Source organism: Tamandua tetradactyla, chromosome 2 (assembly GCF_023851605.1).
Source record: "Tamandua tetradactyla isolate mTamTet1 chromosome 2, mTamTet1.pri, whole genome shotgun sequence".
In the NCBI taxonomy this organism is placed as follows: Eukaryota; Metazoa; Chordata; class Mammalia; order Pilosa; family Myrmecophagidae; genus Tamandua; species Tamandua tetradactyla.
The window spans coordinates 120,959,309-120,982,037 of NC_135328.1; the positions used below are offsets into that span (position 1 = coordinate 120,959,309).

The 22,729-nt window shown below is 43.7% G+C and overlaps 1 protein-coding gene across 8 annotated transcripts in view; it reads left to right on the forward strand.

Moving 5' to 3' along the window:
• DAPK1 (death associated protein kinase 1) overlaps nt 1–22,729 on the forward strand; it is a 219,637-nt gene that overhangs the window by 159,049 nt on the left and 37,859 nt on the right. For all 8 annotated transcript variants that reach the window (XM_077148666.1, XM_077148670.1, XM_077148664.1 and 5 more), the window contains 8 exons: nt 439–558; nt 1,033–1,131; nt 2,241–2,339; nt 3,847–3,945; nt 4,960–5,157; nt 6,569–6,766; nt 12,476–12,574; nt 18,459–18,536. In XM_077148666.1, the coding sequence (XP_077004781.1) occupies nt 439–558; nt 1,033–1,131; nt 2,241–2,339; nt 3,847–3,945; nt 4,960–5,157; nt 6,569–6,766; nt 12,476–12,574; nt 18,459–18,536 (990 nt within the window). The remainder of the gene's footprint in view (nt 1–438; nt 559–1,032; nt 1,132–2,240; nt 2,340–3,846; nt 3,946–4,959; nt 5,158–6,568; nt 6,767–12,475; nt 12,575–18,458; nt 18,537–22,729) is intronic.

Here is a 22,729-nt window from a genome sequence, read left to right on the forward strand (position 1 = left end):
TCTTGTTCAAGATACAATTTTCCTTGGTTTTATGGTTTTTCTTTTTTCTAATCCAGAGAGAGACTCCGAAGTGTCTCTGGGTTGTACTTGAAGTTTTTCACAGCGGTGTCTGGGGCTACGTTTTGACAGATCCCAGAAATAAGCACAAAGGGTGGTGCCCAATCCTCACTGTCCTAAATCTCAGTCTCGAAAGCTGCTTGCTCCCTGGGTTATAACTCAGGTGATAATAAGGAACGTAGATGGTGTTAGCTTCCAACCTGGAAGAGGCACAAAGTAACCTTCTGCTTCCCTTCGTGACCATGTGAATTTGGGGATTGCATGGTTTATTCTCCTCTGAATGCCCCTTTGCACAGATGGGTATTGCATTCTCTCCTGTTGACAGGAGGATCATAGCCAGCGAGTTAACTCTTTCTCTTCCCCCTCGCTGCCTCTCTCCAGGATGAGGAAGACTCCTTTGTGATGAAGGCCGTCATCCATGCCATCAATGATGACAATGTCCCAGGTCTGCAGCACCTCCTGGGATCTTTGTCCAACTACGACGTTAACCAACCCAACAAGGTTGGTGGGAGACGGCCCTGCCCGGGGTAGTAGAGGGTGGAGCTTGCTCACGGCACACCTCAAAATATCTAAGGTGGCTCCATCTCCTTCTCCAGTTTCCCTCTTGATTAGGTGAATTCCTTAATGTGGGGAAAACCACTTCTGCTTAGAGCTTGATTTATTTAGGAATTAGTTATTTGCATTTGGGGCCTCTCTTCACGCAGGGCCTTTTAAATTGTGTCGTTCTTCTACCCATGAAACTTTAAAAGCTACTCAGCTTGCAAATGAAAATGCCCCCCCTTTGTTGGTGAATCCAAAACAGGGAAAACTGTTGTGTTGAGTGTCCCCCGTTCCTTTTATGCAGCTGTAGTTTTGTGCCTGTTGAGACATGGGAAGTCGTGTGGGGATAGCTATGATAATTTGGACCTTTCCGTTCCTACCAAACCTGAGAAGTAATGTTATAAATATGTATATTTTTTATCTTGTCTATTCCAGCATGGGACACCTCCATTACTTATTGCTGCTGGCTGTGGGAATATTCAAATACTACAGTTGCTGATTAAAAGAGGCTCAAGAATCGATGTCCAAGATAAGGTCATAATTCTATTTTACTGCAAAATAACTAAATTTTAAAGTATTTCCAAATGTCTCCTAATAATAGGGATAGCAGAGGAAGAAAAACACGTAAAGACATCTATGCAGTATACTTCATCTCTCAATTTCCGTGAAGAAAGATGAGCTGCTTAAATAGCCTGGTACAATCTAACCCATATGTTTGAGTTTCTTGCTGAGAAAATAACAAATACCATACGAAAGGTTGCTTAATATTAGGAATCTATTGGTTCACAGTTTCAGGGGCTAGAAGGCTTGTTTCCTCCCAGGGTGAGTATCTTCTGGCTGGCCAGCAATCTTCGGGGTTCCTTGGCTTTTCTGGCACGTGACAGTGCACATGGCGGTGTCTTCTCCTTTCTCTGCCAGTCAGAATGTGGATCACTAACCTGTCCAAACTGGGATACATGATTCAACCTGCCACACCCTATGAGAAAGCAAAAGACCACCATTTCCCTTCCTCTTGACTCTGGCTCTCCAGCAGCGTTTCTTTTGTATACTGCATGAGATTTCACTCCTTGTTGATCACGTTAACTCAACAGGGTTAGATGTCTCACATTTTTAAAAGTTTTCATTAGCTGATTAATCTCATCAGAAAAATGTTTGTCTGCATGTTTATAGGGTAGCAGAGAAGGATGATCGACTCTGAGATGAGTCTCACATTAGAAATACAGATACAATGGATTAGCCACTGATAATCATAAAAATGGATATTTCATCACCTTCCTTAGACTTCCAACAGAGCTTTACAGTATAGGGGATATAGGGAATTCTAACAAGAGATTGAAGTGAGGGTTTAAAAATTTTTAATTAGAACAGCTTTTATTTTGAAATAATTTTAGATTTTTAGAAAAGTTGCAAAGATAGTATGGAGAGTTCCCATAGACCCTTCATCCCTCTTCCCCAGCGTTATCATCTTACATCACCATTGCACATATGCCAAAGTAGAAAAATGAAATGAAGGTTTTTTTCCTCTTGACAGTTGTTCCTTGAAGGTCTGTCATCACATAGGAAGAGAAATAGGGAGTCTGAGTGATGCGTGTATTAGAGTCCGTCAGCCCTTAGACTTATGACTCCTTGTTGGTTTCCTACAGGGTGGGTCCAATGCCATCTACTGGGCGTCTCGGCATGGCCACGTGGATACCTTGAAATTTCTCAATGACAACAAATGCCCTTTAGATGTTAAAGACAAGGTAAGGCTACTTGTCTTCTTAGGAGGGATAGGAGGAAGTAATAAAAGGATGCATTTGAGAGTGGGCACGCCATGTGCCTCAGGACCCAAACAACAAATATTCAGGACCCAAATCTTCTTGCAGAAAATTTAAGTTGGAAGTTGCTTTGTGCTGGTGGCTATTAAAATTTGCCTTGAACTGGGGGTGCAAGGGTAGTTCAGCAGTAGAATTCTCACCTGCCATGCAGGAGACCCGGGCTCGATTGCCACTCCATGCACTTCCCAAAAATCAAACAGACAAAACAAACAGAAATTCAACAAATGGTGCTGCAATAATGGGTTACTCATGTAGAAAAATAATGAAATGTGACCCCACCATACAGCATACAAAAAAAAAAAATTGCCTTGAGATGAACTCTGCCGATTAGTTGCCATAGTTTGGAAGCTGTGAATTATCCTGGTAACATGAAAACTCAAAGAAAGTTCTAGTAGAAAGAAAACTAAAAAGAGACCCAGGCCCTAATTCTCTTATTGACTTGTCTGTTTACCATTTTCTTCCTTTCTGAAGTTCTTATTGTTTGAAGTGGCTGACAATGCTGACTTTATAATCACTGGTTTGTAGTATTAATGAGATATTGCACATAAAGTAAAACTTTTTGGAGGACCAAAGAAGTTATACCAGTTATTGATTTAGGACAATACCTTACTTTTATATGTACAGTCAGTCCACATAGCAATCCTGTGAATTAATTGACAGCGCTAGAACCTGAATTTAGGATTCCTACCTTCTCATTTACTATTTGTTCTACTGTACAGCACTTCCCTCCTTCCATTACTTGTAGACTCATTTGTCAAGTTCAGTCAGGCCTGCTGCATATAGTTGCATGGATTGTGCACTGCACAATGGCTCTTTATCTAAGGAATGGCTTTTACATTAAAAAACACATGTACTTATTATGGCAGTTTTCTGGAAGATGGCAACGAAGTATCTTTTCTTCAGTAAACAATAGTATAGTTTAACAATTGTTTGGCAAAGACTATATCTTAAGGAAGTTGCAGCTTGTTGCTAATTCACAGAAAGGGATTGTATGGGCTAATAGCAATGTTTTTTAAAATCTCCGGGGATGCAAAAAATAAACCTCTAAATGCAGTCACACAATAAAATGAAAAACTGTCAATAAATAAAATTATACATTTAAATAACTACTGTGCGATAAACCTAATGTTAAAAAGGGAATTTTGTGTTTAAAAAAAAATCACATAGCTAGAAGCATCAGTATGTAAAGAAAGATGAGAACAGCTTCTCACTGAATTGCGTGCACTTGTAGGGTTTTATTACAAAGAGGATGAACCAGGTATGGGCATAATATAATGTTAGCTGTGTGGTGGGCACCAACGGGGCATCTGGCCCCTGGGGTAGCTGGCATGGATCCGGCCATGTTCGCGCTTCGGCCTCCAGTTCACTTGCATTCTGGTGCTCACAGCCTGCTCACCGTGGTTCTGAGACATTGGCTCCGTTTCTTTTGCAGTCTGGAGAGACAGCCCTTCATGTGGCAGCTCGCTATGGCCACGCCGATGTGGTTCAGTTACTGTGCAGTTTCGGCTCTAATCCCAACTTCCAGGACAAGGTGGGTCATGGTAACCATTGTCTTCACTTCCCTCTGCCCTCCGAGTGGATTTCCAAGCAGCCAAATATACGGTCATTCGTGTCTTGAGAGTTTTATCCAAGTTAGGTGTTCTGCCTTAGATTGTAGAGGGCAGGGACTCACAGCCACGTTCCAGCTTATGTTAACTGCTCTGCCAGGGACAGTTCATTCATTTACTCCTCTGGACAGCCCTGTGAGGTTACTGTTATCATGCTGATTTTGCAGCTGAGGAAACTGAGGCAGAGAGAGGCTAAGTGACTCCTCGGCTCACACAGCTGGTAAGTGGCAGAGCTGGGGCTGGCACCCACCCAGCGGGGGTCCAGAGCCCAGGCTCACATCCACTGCACCAGAAGGGCCTCTCTGGGACAGATAATGTGTCTGATGGCAGCAACATGGGTCTTATATACCTTACAACCTCGCAGGCAGGCCTTTCTTTGATTTGATAAAGCGTGGTTATCTTGCTCACTTCCTTGCCAAAATAATAATGTTTTTGTGACTCATCTTTCTGTTAAATACATGACGGAAAGTCTTGAGGCTTCAAGATTGTTAGAATTTTCGTTCAGAGAAATGGTCTTATACTGTGAATAGTCTGAGATGAAGTAAGCGAATCACTTTTGCAAGAAAGATGCTATAAATTCATGCCCAGTGAGGCTCTTTGCTGCGCAGAACAGCTGAGCCGGTGGTGTTCCGGTGGGCTCCCCAAGGTTGTTTATCATAAGATGCTGAGAAAGCCAAATTCCTCAAGCGTTGCACCAAGGATTGAGGAAAGAAAACTAATGAAGGAGAGATGGCAGAGCTACCTCCCAACAGCCATGCCTCACACCCGAGTTAGTTATTTTAAAATTAGTATTTAGCTCTAGTAGCTGCGAGCTCTTTCTTGCCACTGCCTTGACGTGGCTCTGCTGCCAAGTTTGGCCGGGACTCACTGCGCTGCGCAGTGGGCTTTCTTTCACGTTGTTGCATTTCTCCTCCTCTATGCTCTGTCTCCTCCCCCAGGAAGAAGAAACGCCCTTGCACTCTGCAGCCTGGCACGGCTATTACTCTGTGGCCAAGGCCCTTTGTGAAGCCGGCTGCGATGTGAACATTAAGAACCGGGAAGGAGAGACACCCCTACTGACCGCCTCCGCCAGGGGCTACCACGACATCGTGGAGTGTCTGGCCGAACACGGAGCCGACCTGGACGCCGCCGACAAGGTGCTGTAGGGAGAATGCGGCACACTTACTGGAAAGTGATCTGGGGGGATGGAGGGACCACAAGACTCCTCAGTCACATTACTTAAAAGAACACATTTGAATACAGCAGATTGAAGTTTCTCCTGTCTCTCCTCTGTTCCAAAGGTCTCTCTGTGAACATTTCTTGATTCTTTTTAGTAAGTAATACTCATTTGGGGTGGGTGACAAAATTTACGAATTGGTCAAGCCAATCAGTTCCCTTATTTTTGCTTTTTTAGCTTTGAAGCAGGTATAGTAAAGAACCGTGAACCCCAAATAATCCTCATTTGGGACTAAAATTGGCAATGTGCTATGAATTTTTAGGTAAAGCTAGAAATAGGAGGTTTATTTACTTCCATTGAAACCTGCTATTTTGAAGAACAATAATAAACCACACTTATTTGTCTGGCAATTTCAATTCTAGATCATATGTTCCCGTTTTTTTAATGAAGCAAATTAAGCATCATCTGTTTTTATTGTTAACTTGTACTTAAAATGAGGCTGTGATCTTGCTATGTATAGTAGATTCAGGATGCCATAGTTAATTGAGAAATTGCCACTTGTGGACTGTCTTCCTGGTACAGAGCAGTGGTTCTCAACCAGGGGTGATTTTGCTGCTGGGAGACATTTGGTATTCTCCGGAGGCATTTTGGGTCATTAGAATTGGTGGTAGCAGTTGCCATTAGCATCTAAGAGATAGAAGCCAGGGATGCTGCTAAAGACCCTGTGACTCACGGGACAGTCCCTCCCCCCCAACAAAGACTCACCCAGCCCGTTGATGAATAGTCCCAGGGTTTAGAAACCCTGGGACAGAGTTATAGAAATGGTTCCAAACTCTACCCAGGATCTAAAACTCAACAGGTCTATTTACTGACATTCTGTAACAGGTGAAATGAATTTCCAGACTGGTCTGTTGTGCAATCATAGATGTTAAGCATGCTGCATTTCATATATATATATATGACAGCCCATGAGCAAATTATTTTTCATTGCTTTCTCAGTGCCTCTTGGTACAAAATAAAATAATAGAAATTAGTAAAGATTGCTGAGCAAATGTTTTTAAAAGACTTTGATGGAAACAGGCCATTAGAATACCAAAAATTACTTAAGTCCTGTAAATTCAGAGACCAAAAGTGATGCAGTTTTTCCGATTGTGCTACTCACGCCTAACTTAAGCTGATGGTCAGCTTGGCCTGTGGTTATTCAGAGTGGAATGGATAAGGCGCTCCCTCCTTACCCCCCAGAAGTGAGGTTTGTGATTTTAATCTTCCTTTGGGCTTTTGGTTGTGACACCATTGCAGATTCAGCCTAGCCCAGGGAAGACTACAAGTGGCAGGTACCAGGCGCATGTGCCTAAGTGACAAGCGCCTCTGGCCCTGGTGTGTCTTTCCAGGATGGACACATCGCACTTCATCTCGCTGTCCGGCGGTGTCAGATGGAGGTCATCAAAACCCTCCTCGGCCAAGGATGCCTTGTCGATTTCCAAGACAGACATGGCAATACGCCCCTGCACGTGGCCTGCAAGGATGGCAATGTCCCCATCGTGGTGGCCCTGTGTGAGGCCAACTGCAACCTGGAGATCCCTAACAAGGTATGCACGGAGGAAAGGATCCCTGCAGAGGCCAGTTGTGTCAGTCTCTCCACCTGCTTCTGGATTTGGACCGAGTTTCTATTCGCAGCTTTTCGTTGTGCAGAGTTGGTCTCTCTCTAAAGGATGTGCTCTGTTTTGTTTTACAGGGCTTCTGCCATTCAAAATTTCATTTCATATCTAACTTGAATAATTTCCTAGAAAACAGGAAATTATTACCTTAACTGGTACGTCCTACATGATCTGGTAGAAAATTCATGAGTTAGCCACTTTGGGCATCCAGTGAGTGGGTGCATGTGTGTGTTTGTGTGTGTGTGTGTAATCCTGCAGGCAGGCGGAGATCATGGGCGCAAATTGGGGCGTCTTTCCAAAGTGCTCGGTCTTCAGAAAAACACCTGATGATAGGATTTGATCGAGCTTCCTGGCACCAGATTTCTTTTCTTAGCTTTCCCCATCGAGAATTGTATGGTTATAAGTTTATAGCATCTTTTGTGTGTGTTAAATACATTTGGTAAGACCAAGGGGGTACATTTGATGAGTAACAAATGAAAGTAATAAGCCACGTGTTTCTACATTCATAGAAAGTCCCATGTCAACTTCTAGAAGTTAGCTAACTCCTACCCTTTTCCTGGAATACCATCTAGATTTATGTTACCCTCCTAAATAGAACAGATGGGAATTTGTGTGGTTTTAGCCATGCAACTGGATGAAAGTCAAGCACCATTCTGTTTTGATTCTATTAAAAATGAAGTCCAAGTAGAAATAGGGTGTTTTTTATTGCAGTGCTCATTTATAAATGGAATACCTGGTGCTAGCATAATTTCATTGGAAGTTATTTGAGATATAAGAATTAATGCCTGAAACCAATGGAAAATTATACTGCTCCCCCAAAAAAATATTCCTTTTACATATTATAAGATTAATTCTAGTGGAAATTGAAATTGGTAATCTTTGCATTCTGGAAATGTGAAAAGGCAATATCCTAGGTCTTAGCCTTTAGCTGCTGGTTGCTTTCTGAGTTTATCCCATTCGAATCTTGCCAAATCAGTTATATAAGTGGTTTAAGGGGAAAGCCAAATATTAAGTAGCATCAAAGCTTTGACTTTTCTTCCAGGATTCTTTAAATGAATAAAAAGCAACTTCGGGGTACACACAGGGCTCTCATTTGAATACCTTTAGACCTACTTACTGTATGGACAGGCTGGCCTACTCTGTGCACAGCATCTGGGGTTAGCTCTGCCCCTAGGAATTGGTTTTTCCTCCTGACCTTACCCCACACCTAGATGCAAAAGGTGTAATTATTAAATATGCTCTTTTAGAAACCCAGCAGGAACATCTCAGACCTTCATCTTTAAAAACAACTGGCTTATTTAATGACAGAACTCTACAATTTTGATGCTGCAAATGCCTGTAGTTGTCACAAATTCTGACCTAAAGCCATTCCATGCTTTCCTTGCGCTTTTACTATGCATGGGACAGCTACAATGCATAGAGGGCATTTGGGAGATGATTTTGTCATTGGATTGAGATCAGCTAAATTGAAAATCATTAATTCCACACTTTCAGCCTCTCTAAATCAGCAACAGAGTTCAGATCCATTATCCAGAACCCATTGGGAGCAGAACTGTGCTTGCTTATAGTTGTGCCCTTTGGGGAGACTCCCCAGGTTTCCTGAGATGCTCAGACTCTCAGCACACCGGGACTATGTGCGTCTCACCTTCCTCAGTCTTGTTTTTCCACTCTTTTCTCTTTATTTTCTTATTTAGAGAAAAGGAGATGGGGGTACCAAAGGAACTTAAAAGCTGTGCATAAAATTAGGGAGAAGGCGTTATTTTCCATCACAGTGCATCATTCTTTACATGGATTCACTAAGTAATGGGGTTGTCAACAGGGTATTGTACAGTGACACCCCCATACTCTTTCATACACGCTGTTGCTCCTTCCCCAAGGTGGTGTCTTGCCTTTACTTATCTGGATTACATTCCCCCAGAGATGAAAATGACCATCAAATCCTCCCTCTGTCATCAGTGTATGACAGAGACTTGTCACTGTCTTTGATGCTCACTGCAGTGAAACCAACATTTTTTCGCTCTTCCTTTCCTTGTACTTTGCATTTGAAAATCAGGAAAGTGACTCTGCTGAGTGCACACAAGAAGAAATAGAATCCACAGAGGGCAGGACCCTTAGCCATTCTTTTCTGGGTTGGCTCTGGCAAAGGTGTAGAAAGCATGCTGTACACGTGTTTTAGTTTACTAAGACTGCTGGAATGCAACACACCAGAGATGGTCCGGCTTTTATAAAAGGGATTTATTTAGTTACAAATGTATAGTTCCTCAGAAGAAAGGCAGCTGGCTTTCATCTGGGGTTCTGTGTCACATGGGAAAGGACACAGCAACATCTGCTAGCCCTCTCTCCCAACTTCTGGATTCAAGTGGACTGTTTTCTCTGTGCATCTCCAAATGTCTGAGACTGAGCTGGCTCTGAGCACTTAGTTGAGGTATACTGGGCTGCCAAGTTCTCCTTTTAAGCCTCCACCTAATTAAATTAAGCAGCACTCGTTGCAGAAGGCACTCCTGTTAGCTGACCCCAGTTGTAATCAGCCACAAATGAATTCCACAGATGATTTGAGGTTACAGCAACAGAACAACTGGGTGCCATCACCTGGCCACGTTGACACCCAAACTTAACTACTGCAATGCACATTCACCTGTGCATGTACACACATGTATGCACACACACATACACTCCCCTCCGGTATGAGAGAGAATTGACTGTGCATCAAACTTTTATTAATCACCCTCTCTGACAGAACCAAACACCATGTAAGGAAGGCTGGTTCTTGCCCTCAAGAGACAGACACATCCATGATTGAATGTAATAGAATCTCCTGTTGAAAGAATTGCTGTGATAGAGGCTCCAGGTGCTAAGGAGACACAAGCAACAATTTGGACATTAAGTAAATCAGAGAGTTTTTCTGAGATCAAACTTTAAAATGATTAGAGCAGACAGAGAAGAGGAGAAATTATATTTCAGGCCAAAGGAAGCAGTTTTGGGGACTGACGGGAAGCCCACGTAGGGGATGTGACTTATATATTTAGGAGCAGATGAAAGAAGGGAAGGGAGAAGAGGAAGCTGGAAAGAGATGATGGGTGCACATGGTGGAAGACCTTGAATATATAGGCATTTGGGTTTTGTGCTATCAACCGTCAGGAGCCTTCAAAAGTGTAAATTTCTGAGTCCCTGTTCTTGAAGACACTTCTCCTCATTGTCCTTCTCTGTAAACTGTGCATTCTAACATCACATCTTCCTTTCATATAAATCCAACCATTGCATCCAAATTTTCGAAACTTTCTCTCTTCTCGTTTTAACCTAACTCTGGGATAGTGGAAAGCTCAAATCACTGTAGATGATAATATGGAAACATAAATATGCACACCCAGTGCAGCATTGTTTATAATAGCAGCGAATTGCAACCAACTTTAGTGTCCATCGTGTTGACTGCCTAAATGAGTTATGGCATCCATAAATAAGAATGCAATAGATCTTACTTATAGACATGGAAAATTAATCATTCACCATCTGTTGTTTAGTGTATAAAGCAAGTAACAGTAAAATTTAGTGTACTATCACATCTTCACTTTTTAAATTATTTGTCTCTTTGTATGGTTTTATAGGTAAAATCCTGGGAGGAGATAGACAAAGTGTTAAATAGGGATAGCTCTGAGAAGGGGGACTTGGGGGGGGGGGGGGCAGGTAGATTAGGGAATGAAAACTTTATTTCCTATTCTATGTTCTTCTATATTGTTTGGAATTTTCTTTCTTTTTTTTTTCATGGGTAAGCACCGGGAATCGAACCCGGGTCTCCAGCATGGCAGGCGAGAGCTCTGCCTGCTGAGCTACCCTGACCTGCCCAGTTTGGAATTTTTTAAAGTATTTATTTAACTGTGGTAATGTGGAGTGGGGAGTTATTAAGATAAGTAGCAGATCTGGTTTGGATGATGAAAAGTCTTGGATCGATAGTGGTGAATGTTTGACACAATTGTCTATATAACTAATATAAAAAAATTGTCCCCTTAAAATGGTTAAAATGATTTTATGCTCTGGTGTTTTAAATGAGCAGGTGTTAACTTCATAACCCCATATTTGCAAATAAGCAGCATCAAAGGTATTCCTAAGTGTTCTCAGTTCACAGAGCTCTTAGTGTTTGAGTAATATTTGTTTGGTCCCCTAGGACAATAGAAATACCTAACAGTTTCGTTTATTGAGTAGTTCAGTCCAAACAACTTAATAAGTATTTCTGTCCTAACAACTCAATAGCTGTTGAAACAAATACACATATAGGTTGAAAGGAAAATAATACTTTATTTCATTCTTAAATCATCATGATTATTTACCAATGGGAAGTGTGTACCTATTGGTCCCTGTACACCTTCTCAAACCTGGTAATCAGATAGGATACCGCCACCCCCATTTCCTGTTCCACATTGAATTTCTCAGGATACTTGCTTTTTATCATAGCAATCTCGCCAAAACCTGTGCCCAAAACACAGCTGTACAAAGAAAGGTTGTCATTGAAAGAAGGCAGCACAATGTGATGTCAAGACTGAACCACCTTGAGCAAATAGTTCACCGGGTGCCCGAACCTGATGGTTCCATCAAGAATTTAACCTTTTCCTCAATACTCCTGAGAATTCACTGCAGTGCCCCAGGATGCCTTGGTGTACAGATTGGGGACCACAGGCATGAAATAAAACACAATAGAATAACAAAAGCCAAAGTACTTCAATTATTATAGCAGATGAACACGACATAAATGTTGCCTATTCAAAGGCACCTTTACCTGTTGTTCCTCTTCTCACTAGTATTTTCAGGTCTGAGATGTCCGTGTGTCCACAGCTGCATCTCACAGCCATAAAGGTGGACACCCATGAGGTCCAGATATATGACCTAAATAATATAAATGAGGAACTCCCACCCAGCCCAAAGAAGGGAGGTGCTGGTTCAGTGTAGCCAGACTGTGCCTTGACTGAAGGGCAGTTACAAAGATGGATTTGCGTGTGTGAGCTCTCTGGACATGTAAATATTGCCAACTGGATCACATTTCTAAGAAAACACTCAAGGCCCGTATGAGTTTTGTTGTCTACCAGTTTGTAACACAGACACTTTGGGCTGGAATTCACTCCAGTGTCCAGGCCAAGACATGCTTTCTGATGGTGAGGGGAGACCCTTCCATGCACATGGTGTACAGTCTGGCCCAGCTTTGCCCAGGAACGATGTGCGTGGTCTTGGAGGACCACCTCATGAGGGAGTCTTCAGTAACTCACTCCCATCTCTTCTTCCTTGGCTCTGTCTCCCTTTGAACCATGACTGGACATTTTGGCCCTCAAGCCCTTGACACATCTCCTTTCAACCAGCACACAGGAAACTTAATTTAGTCACCTTATGATAGGCCTCTCACTCTTTCATCCTTTGAAGTTATATTTTGAAGTTACTCTTTTCACTCTGAAAAAGACTTGAGAACGTTCGGCTTGGCTTGCCTCACTCGGTAAGATGGCAAGATTCTGGAGAAGGGGGAATCATGCCATGCCTTCTACTTTTCTTCTGGTGAATCCCAGATTCCTTACCTTATGCCCTATGCGATCCACTGCTTCAATGTTACCATCAGCGGCGACAGTGAGAATTCTCTGAGGTCTTCTTTCTTTCTTTTCCCAGTATGGACGAACCCCTCTCCACCTTGCAGCCAACAATGGGATCTTGGATGTGGTCCGCTACCTCTGCCTGATGGGAGCCAACGTGGAAGCACTGACCTCTGTGAGTATGGAGCCGGTTACTTTTTGGCAGAAGAAAGCTATTGAAAAGTTCTCAGACCTCAAGGGCTTGAGGAGAAAGGGGTTGCTTGGCAACAACATTCAAAAACAGACAAGCTCCTATTAAGCTTTAACTCCTCCACTGTAGTTACATAAACATTTGCCCACACAAGCCTAGTTTAATATCTAGTTAATGTTTCATCCTCGCTTCTTTTCATGAGGCCCAGCTCTCTGCCAAGAGTCACTGCTGTTTCCCACTGACCTCTTTGTTTTCCCTGTTACACAACAGTGCTTTTGAGTGGATGTGTGTGTTTTCCTTTCCTAAATGCTCCCGCTTGACTCCAGGGCACTGGAGAGTCACGTGGGCATTTGGGAGAGCGGGAGAAAGAGGTGGGCCCTCAGAGCACAGGAAACAGTCTCCATGTTTACCTGGGAAGTCCCACTGCCCTGCTGCCATTAGGCGAAAGAGCTGCTCTCCCTGGTTTAAAAAAGTCCAGCTTGCTCTTAGGCTTGCAGCATACTCCAAAATGTGATGTTCTCAATTCCCCTTGCCCTTGTACTCCCCATTCTGGGCCTGGTACCTCCCCACAAAGAAACCCTTGAATTGTTTCTGACCCAACGGCGAGTTGACTCTCATTCCCTAGAGCCCCATGTGGGAGAAAAAGGAATTCCTGAAACTCATAATTAGAGCTTTGCTGATGTAAAGTGTTTCCCTAAGGAGATCCATTGGTGTTTTAAATGGAGCAGGCGTACTTGGAAAACTCGGGACCCTGAGGTTTGAAGTAAGGCCGCATTTCGTGGAGAGTCATAGAGAGATTGACAAAATACGGCCCACAGGCCATATTGAGCCTTTTTTTATGAATAAACTTTATTGGAACAGAGCCATGCCCATTTGTTTTTATTGTCTCTGGCTGCTTTTGTGCTACAGTGGCAGAGTCGAGGAGTTGCCACAGAGACCAAATGGCCCCTCAGAGCCCAAAGTATTTCCCGTCAGGATTTTTACGGAAAAGGGTGCTGTCTCCTGACCTGGGCAGTTGCCTCCCTGACCACAGTAATGTTATTTTGGTGACATCCCCTTTCTCCAAGATAATGAGTCTGTTTTCTGCAGTGCTGATTCTGCACTGCAGAAATTTATTTACAGAAATCATTCTGTGTGGGCTCGTTCCCCTTTGGAGGCCTCTCCTCATCCATCACAAACCCGCATACACGATATGAAATGCCCTCCCATGCCAGGGCCTGCTTCATCAGATGTGCCTGTGCAACCACATTTGTAAGCATTTTCCTGAGGAAAAATACTTTTTATTTTTTTGTCACAGATGTTACCTCAAAAAAAAATAAAATAGCGAGAATGTTCTGGAGATGCCAGCAGGCTCCTGACAATGCCGTGGGGGCTGGGCCGCTGGCCTGTGTGGTCTCTGGGAGCCCATGGTTGGCTTCCACTCCCTTTTGCCATGACAGCCATTTCCGCCTTCACCACTGCCCCTTGCTTCCCACCTGTCACCCCCTCCCCTCTCCTCCCCTCGTAAGTCCCGCCTTGCTCTCCCATTCCTTATTTCCTGCCCATCCCAACTCAGAAAGAATGCCTGCCTTCCGGCTTGTGACAGGCCCTCCCCCTGGGGAGCCCACCTCTCGGGGCCGTGCTCAGTTACTCATTCATTTCATCATTCTCCAAATTCTGGACTCACGCTCTGCCCCAGGCAGGGCCCCAAGTCCAGGGAACACAGTGGGAGAAGATGAATGAAGCTCCCCGCTTGGGAAAACAGCTGTTCCCACGGGAGAGACACATGGCCCTGAGAGTCACAACAATCAGTGCACATTTACCAAATGGGACGAGTGTGGTGAAGGAGCCTGAGGGTGTTTGCAGGGGGCTCAGCGTGCTCCGTGGGGAGTTAGACTTCACCCGACGCCTGGAGGCTGAGTAGTCAGTAAGTGGACAGAGAGGACTAAGCTGCACGGGCACAGACCTGGGCTGGGGGAAGCAAGCATGTTGCAAGAATTGAAAGGACAGTGGGTGGTGGCCAGGTGTGGAAAGTTGCACAAGGGGAGTTTGGAGGAGTTAAGTGAGGCTGCGTCATGGAAAACCTCCCTGGCCCAGGTGAAGATTTGGGTCTTTGTCGTAACAGCCACGGGAAGGCACTGACGGTGATGCTTCAGACTCAGTGCTGAGGACGTCTTCGACCCCACGCTCTCCAACACAAATAGAATTCATGCCCCTGGGGTCATTTTCAATTTTCCAGTTTCCACATTATGAAAAAGAGAAAGAAACAAATGAAACGCATTTCAGTAATATGCCTTATTTAGCAGTGTGTCCAACATCCTATCATTCCAGCCTGTCACCTGCATTTAAAAAGTATGAATGAGCCATTTTGCATTCTTGCTTTTGTACTAAGTCATGGAAATCTGTTGTGCCTTTTGCACTCACAGCGTATCTTAACTCAGCTCGGCACATTCCAAGTGCTTCTACCCCATTTTCTCTGCAGACTTTTCTTTGTCAATATCCCGCATGCTCCATTCTCTCCCAGCCTTACAAACAACCCCTGTCCCCACAGCGCCCTCTAGCTTTTACTGGCTCTCTCTCATTCTCCTTTTAGCTAGACAACTTGGAAAAAAATCTTTTAAATGTCCTGTCTTTTTTTCTTCCCTCCCAGCTCTCTGCACCACCCTGCCCCGTTTGTCCTCTTCTCGTGAATCTCAGCAGTCACCAAGTATCTTCCAGTACCTCTCTCCTTCTAAACCTTTACATGCAGATTTAAACACATACACAGACGTAGACATGCACAAAACAAATGTAAAGCCTAGTGAATTATGATGGGACCTTTGTTACTCCCCCACCCAAGTTAAAAAAAACAAGAGCTTTGCAGCCCCTTCTCCCTCAAAGCCCCCCTCGCCCCATCCATTTGGAGCCCTTTCCCTCCCCCAGATGTCACCACCACGCTGACTTCTGTAGCATTCACTTCCTTGACCATCTTCTCACCCAAATACTAGCAGCCATTTTAATTCCTTATTTCGTTAGTTCTATTTCCAGGATTCAGCACAGTTCACACCTTCTTGGCATCCTCTCCTGCCCTGTATAGAACAAAAATCCTACTTCCTTCTCCTTTTCCTCCTGCCCTCTGTTTGTCCCTTCCCCAACTCCTTTTGTAGACTTCATGTCTTCTCCCTGCCGTTCCATCCCAGGCTACCTTCCCGCCCATTCTCTGCACTTTACCAGGGTCCTTTCACCAGCCCCAAGGCTGCAGCTGTACCTGTGAACCTTTCCAGGCCACTCTAGTATTGCTGAGCGTACCATGTGTGTCGCCCCCACTCCCAGTCCCGGCCATTCACCCCATCGTGGAGATGCTTCCAGGCCTAGGTTTCCCCATGGCCCTGATGCCTGGCATGTCAGGGCTTCTTGAACACAGCAGTGAATGGCTTTAACCGCCGTGGAGGGTTTCTTTGCACATTCATGCTGCCAGGTTGAGGATCGCTCCTGAGTGCCTCAAAATGCAGCTGTTCGGGGGCTGCTCTTGACAAAACAAGCACGTTGGGTCCTGGACCCTATGAATCCTGCTTAGATCACTGAGTTCTCCAGGTCTACAGCATTTAGACGGTGGTGTTTATATGCATTCAAACTCTTTTTATATCTTTTCGGAGATGCATTAGATCCATGTAACCCCACTCTTTGTCACAAGGAGGGCAACAAGTGAGAATCTCTCCTGGGCCAAGTTCAGCCCATGAGCTTAGCGCTTTGCTCGGAGGCACATGGTAGGACCAAGGCCAAAATCCTAAGGCTCAATTCCTCCCTTTCCCCTCTAGGATCAGAAGGCCAGGGAGTTTGGGGGAAAATGCCTCAGGCCCTTTATTACTAATTAGCACTGCTTGCTTTCTCTGTACCTGGCACTTTGCTAAGTTTTCTCTAACCTGCCCCAAAACCCTGTGCGGTGAGGGTACTGTCTCCCCATCTTGCAGATGAAGAAGCCAAACCCCATGGCCAATGAGAAGCAGATACAGGATTTAAGCTTGGACCCTTCTAACCCCCCAATGTTCAAATTCTTCCCACTCACACTGGGAGGTATTTCTTTTGGAAGCCTGAATGGTGTTCCTGGGAGCAACATGCTTTGCAAACTGTAAAGTGCTGTGCAGATGTAAGGAATTATTGTTGAGGCTGGTTTGCTTGTCATTCAAAAGGCTTAACTGTGGAAAGTAAGGTTTTCTGCCTGGGTTATACACGGATCTAAGGTCTTAAAGATAAGTGTTATGTGTGGACATAGCAGAAGGAAGTTATGCCTCTGATTTCTCCCATCTAAGCAGTGCTTCCCACACTCGGCTCACCTGGGGAGCTTTTGGAAACCCTAATGCCCAGACTGTACCCCACACTGAAGAATTAAGTGTCTGGGGTGGGAACAGATAACAGGAAGTTCTAAAGATCCCTGTGTGATTCCAATGTATAGTGAGGTTTTTGAGAACCACCAAACTAAGGCCTTCTCTTACCATGTCAATATAAGGAACTAGGCAATTTGGCATGAGTCCCTGGTTTGAGATGCAGTGACTTATAAGGCACCCAGTTCACCCCGAAAGCAAACTAGGAGCCCCTTCCTGCCCATTGGAGTCATTTTGAGATTTTTAAGGGAATGGGCGAGATGGGCAGTGATGGCTATGAAACGTGACTCTAGAGCACCCGTCGGGGCTGGGACCGGTCAGCCTGAGGCAGTGGCGATTTCCCCCCACAGAGGACAATGTCTGGAGATAATGTCGGTTGTCACAACTGGGTGGAGAGGGGCTGCTATTGGCCTCTAGTGAGTGGAGGCCAAGGATGCTCCTGAGCATCCTACGGTATCAGTGCACAGGAAGCCCCCACACCAGAGAGTTGTCTCATCTGAAATGTCAGTAGCACTGAGGGTGACAAACCAGCGCCATGCGCGGCTCCGCTGACTCGAGTTGAGGGATTGGAAGGTGTTCTGTTAATCAGATTTAGGCTATTCCGAGGCTTCCATGGAGATGGAACTCCAATTTATAAAGATCGACAGGGAAACCAAAATCCTTTTTGTTTTTCTTATTTAAAAAAAAATAGGTTTTATTTCCTTGGGCACTTCATCTCTTTTCTCCTTTCGAATTTTTAGTATTCTCTAAAACTGCACCAGAACAGTCCATTGGCCTGTTTCCTTGTCAGTAGCATGAGACCGAGAAGTTCCCACCTCCTAGCAGGGATTCTGAGGGTCAGCACGTGTAAAGCCCTTAGAACTACACCTGGCACCCATTATTAGAAGGTGCTCAGTTAACAATACCATCATTTTCCACAGCCCGGGCATAAAAACAGAAATGGATTTGTTCGGTATGAACCTGCAGACCTGTGAAAATTCTCTAATTAAAGCCCAAGTCCCAGTGTGTCATGGACCCTTATTTCATCCTTTTATGTTCACCGAAAATCACAGTTGTCTATGAAGCTAAGCCTGCTCTTTGAAATCTAGAATAATTGCCAGTAACTAGCCTCGCGTGAGTGCTGAGGTTGGCCGGTGAATAGACTTGAAACCATCAGCTGTGCTAACTAGAAGGTGGCACCTAATGACAACCTTAATTGTCTACCTAATTGGAACGCATTTTAGGACATGAAGTCATCAGCCTGTTCACGGGCTGCCCAGTTCTGATTAAAGCCTGTGTGCCGAAGGCATCTCACTCTCAGACCTCGAAACACCAACATGTGTTTTGCCTGCTTATCTTCTTTTCCTGGACAATTAAATGAACTAAGGAGTGCACTAATGGGAAAAGACTCCAGGACATGCTCTTTTTCTCTACTTTATTGGTCTCTGGCACTTTTATGCTTGTTTCTGCCTCATTCAGACTGAATTGGTCTATGCAACATGCAGCTCTCTCTTGTAGTTGAAAAGAAATGACTCATTTTTCTCCTACAGGATGGAAAGACAGCCGAAGATCTTGCTAAATCGGAACAGCACAACCATATAGCTGGTCTCCTTGGAAGACTCCGAAAGGTAAGAAATTCTTTTTGGTCTGCAATTCTCTACCTCTTTTTTTTTTTTGGTGAGAAAGTCTCAGTCTTTCTCATAGAAACTATTAGAATAAGCAATATGAGGGTTTGGACAGGCAACGTTTTACAAAGAGGCTTCTGTCCCAGCCCTGTGATTTGTGTATCAATTTGCGTAAATGCTTCAACTGACCTATCTGATTTCTTCTGTATTTATAGTTGGAAATCATTTGTCCTCTTTAGGGTTCTTGTGCCTGGTTTCTTTCCTCCTGCCCTCTTTGTGATACTGCCCTTTTACCCCTAAAGTAGAGGCAAAATGAGAAAGCTGACTCTCTGCCTCTTTCCTTCTTAATATTTTGAGCTCGAAGTTGTCATTTATGCTCTTGTTTATCAAACACCTTTACTCTAAGGTTTAAGGAAACGTGAAAAAAATAGGTGGATGCATTTCCAGAAACCTACAACCTCCAGATGGGTCCCTTGACCAGATAAGTCCTAAAATGCAGTGGAGCCAGTCTCACCAGAACATCAGCTAGTTCCATCTCCCTACCCCATATTAGTGACAGCCCCTTCCAAAATGAAAAAGTTATAATGGGCATAGCCCAAATACCCTGAAAGAGTGGGAGACAGATCAAAAGTGAAGGTGGAGTTATACAGAGAAGGTCGGGTTTAACAAACAAATATGATTGCTGAAACATTATATTGATATTTCTTTTAGTCTCCAGTATCTTAAAGCAGCTAGAAGTAAAAACCTAAAATTGCAGGATTGTAACCCATACCAAACTCTGAAATCTGTTCTACAACTAATTGTTGTGCTGTGCTTTGAAATTTAATACTTTTTTGTATCTATGTTACTTTTTACAAAAAAGGAAAAAAAAGTCGATTGTGAAAATAAAATATTTATTCCTTCTAGCCTCTAGTGTTCTGGAGCAGCTAGAAGGAAAAATAGGAGATGATATTATTGTACCCCATGAGAAACTCTGGGATCTGTCCTGTAGCTACTTGTTGAAGAGTGCTTTAAAAACTATTGCCTTTTCCTTTCTTTGCTTTGTATATATGTTATAAACACCATTGTTAATATTTTGGTAGCCTCTTTCACATTTCCTTTGCTTTTGTGAGTGATTAACATTTTCTACTTTAAAGATTACTGCATTTTCCCAAATTTTCTTTGATGGTCATGTAATAATTTTCAAAAAACCAAAATGTATAGAAATTAAAGGATCATTCAGTATGTTGGAACGATTATTGGAAAACTATTGTCCAAAATATTCTTTGGGGATCCCATAAAGGTCCTGCCTTATAAATTGAAATGTGCCTGGGGTAGTATCTTAGTTTCCTCGCTGCTAAAACAAATACCATACATTGGGTTGGCTTAAACAACAAGAATCTATAGGCTCATCGTTTTGAGGCTAGAAGTCCAAAATTGAGGTTGTCAACACAAGGCGACATCTTCTCCCCAAGGACTGTGGCACTCTGGGGCTGGTAGCCGGTGACCCTGGGGCCTTGGCTTTTCCATCACATGGCATTGCATATGGCGACATCTTTACCTTTCTCTTTCTAGTTCTTGACTCCCAGCTTCTGGCTGTTCCCTGTGGTTTCTCACTGTCTAACTTTCACTCTGCTTATAAAGGACTTCAGTAATCTTGCTTAATGCCCAGACTGATTCATTTAGGCCACACCTTAACCATCTTGAGGAGCTCTCATTTACAAAGGGTCTGCCACCTCCAGAATGCCAACCAAGACCAAGAACCCATCCAAATTGGAGTACACGATTCAATCCATCAGGGAGGGATGATAGAGTTTAGTATTTCCTGTACTTTCAAGTGGAATGGGAGGAAAATAGATGAGACAGTTTTTTTTTTTATTTTTTTTACCTTGTATAGAATATAGAGTTGGAGAGACCCAGCTGTTTCAAGTTCATCTGCACACTAAAAACTCCCTGAGGTTGGCCTTGGTGGGATAATTTCATAGGTAATTCATTTCCACAGTTTTGTGCTTTGGATGCTGTGAAGTTGCCACAAAGGCACTGGGCAAAACAAACACTGAGACCACCCAGACCACTGGAGGGATTTAATCTGCACTTTGGTTTGGAAATTCCAGAAAGAGATAAATCTGGAAGTGTTTTCCTAGCTTTGGTCACATGTTCATACAGGAAATACATAAATAAATTGCAGGCTTTGTGTTTTCCAGCTATCTATCGCCATGGGCTATAACACAAGAAAAGGCTCTTTGTTTAAAAGCTAGACAAGAGGGTGAGGGTTACAGCTACCAGTCAATAATAATGTTGACGTAAATTCCCCCAATTTTTAAATCCGCTGTATTTGAAGCAGTGTGTCAGCCGAACAGAACACAGCTCCAAACCCAGTTGCTTCAGGGACCACCAGTTCCAACCTCTGACGTTTTCACGATTTTGGAGTGGGGAGCCCTGCATTTGGATGTAGAATCAAAGGCTTTTTAATCAAAGTGTCAAAAATAAGGGCTGTTTTAAATTGCCTACCCGTTATAATATCCCTCAATATTGAAGAAGGCCTGAAATGCAATCTGGTGTTTCTGCAGTAAAAAATGACACAGATTTTTTACTGCTGAATATTAGGTCTCTATTCCAGCACGTTGGCAGAAAGAAGCACTTTGTTAAACAACAGTGAAGAGCTTCTTTTAAAAGGCTTAACACCTTACCATGCATAGATAACCATTCTGGGCCCAGTATTCTCAGGTTTCCAGAATTCCACAAAGAAAGATTTTAAACCCACCTGCAGCACCTGGTAATAATAAGCGCCATCCTCACACCGTCCCTCTCCGTGTCTGTCGGCTTTCCCTTGGCCGGCACAGCAGGCAGCCTCCTCACAACCATTGCACTCCAGAAAATCTGACTGCCACATTGTTTCTGGGCGCGGAGCACTGTTTATCGTCCCAGAGACTCTTGGTATAGAGCAGTGACACAGCGGACCATGCAGTCAGCTAATCTTTAAGCAAAACTCAACTGCAAAACCAAAATCCCCAATAGTCAGGTGAGTCGATTCAGGAAGTACTATTTCTCCAGGAGACTGGCCAGTCTTTTTTATTGGGTTTTGCTGTGTTTTGCTGCCCATCTCCCCACCCCTTAAGACTAGTCCTGTTGTTTAAAAATATGTGATTATGCTAGATACAAGCCTGGGTGTGCATTGCGATTGCATGCCCCCAAAAAATAAATGCTGAGAGAAAAAAAAAACAGTGAAATGAATGCGGGTGCTAGATTGGATTGGGTTGGTGGGGCTAAGGGTGCTTTCTCCTTTAATCTGTTTCCCACATTTTCTGCGGTGTGCTTAAATTACTTTTATAACTAAATACGCAAAGAAAAAGACGTTTGCTGTGGCACACCTACTAACTCCATTGGCTTCAGTAAAGGGTGGCCAAGTATTTACTAGTTCCAAATTCTGAATTTTGCACAGGGTGCGTTCTCGCATTATTACCACATTGGGCACAGAAATTCCCAAACTGGAATTTCCTTTACTTTCTTCCATCTGTTTGCACCTTTGGTTTTCAGCACCTATATTTTTTAAAGAGGGTAACAGAGGGGATGTTGCAGTGTCTAGTATTTTACCATTACCCTGTAGATTTTTCTCTAAAGGACAGATGACAAAGGTCAAGGTAAAGAATAGCCATTTTATTGCCTCTGGTTAAAGGGCACCATTCCCCTCAGCACCCAGAATCCATTGAGGCCTGCAAGGTCCCCTTTCTGTTTTAAATGGCAAAATTTAGCATAGACTGAGAGCACAGACTCAGGAGCCAGACAGCGTGTGTTCAAATCCCAGCTCTGCCACTTAACAGCTGGGTGACCTAGCAAGCTGCTTAATGGTTCTGTGCCTCAGTCTCCCCATTTGTCAAGCAGGGGTGATGATGATTCCACCTCACAGGATGGTGACGAAGTAACAATGGTCTAGATGGGTTGACGTGAAAGATGTCTTTAAAATGTCACCTAGCAAGCACAGTGTGTTTGCACTTATCATTATTCTGCAAATCATTCTCCAGTTCCTGAGGAAGCGAGGCCATCACCCCGCAGTGGCCCCTCCTGAGACCCAGGCCCTGGGACCAGTTGTTAGGGTTTTTGGGTGTCATCAGTGGCGACTGTGGCAGGGTTCCTTTGAGTCTTTTTTTTTATATCCGTATATTTTTATTGAAAAATCTTCACACACATACTAGTCCATCCAAAGTATACAATGAATG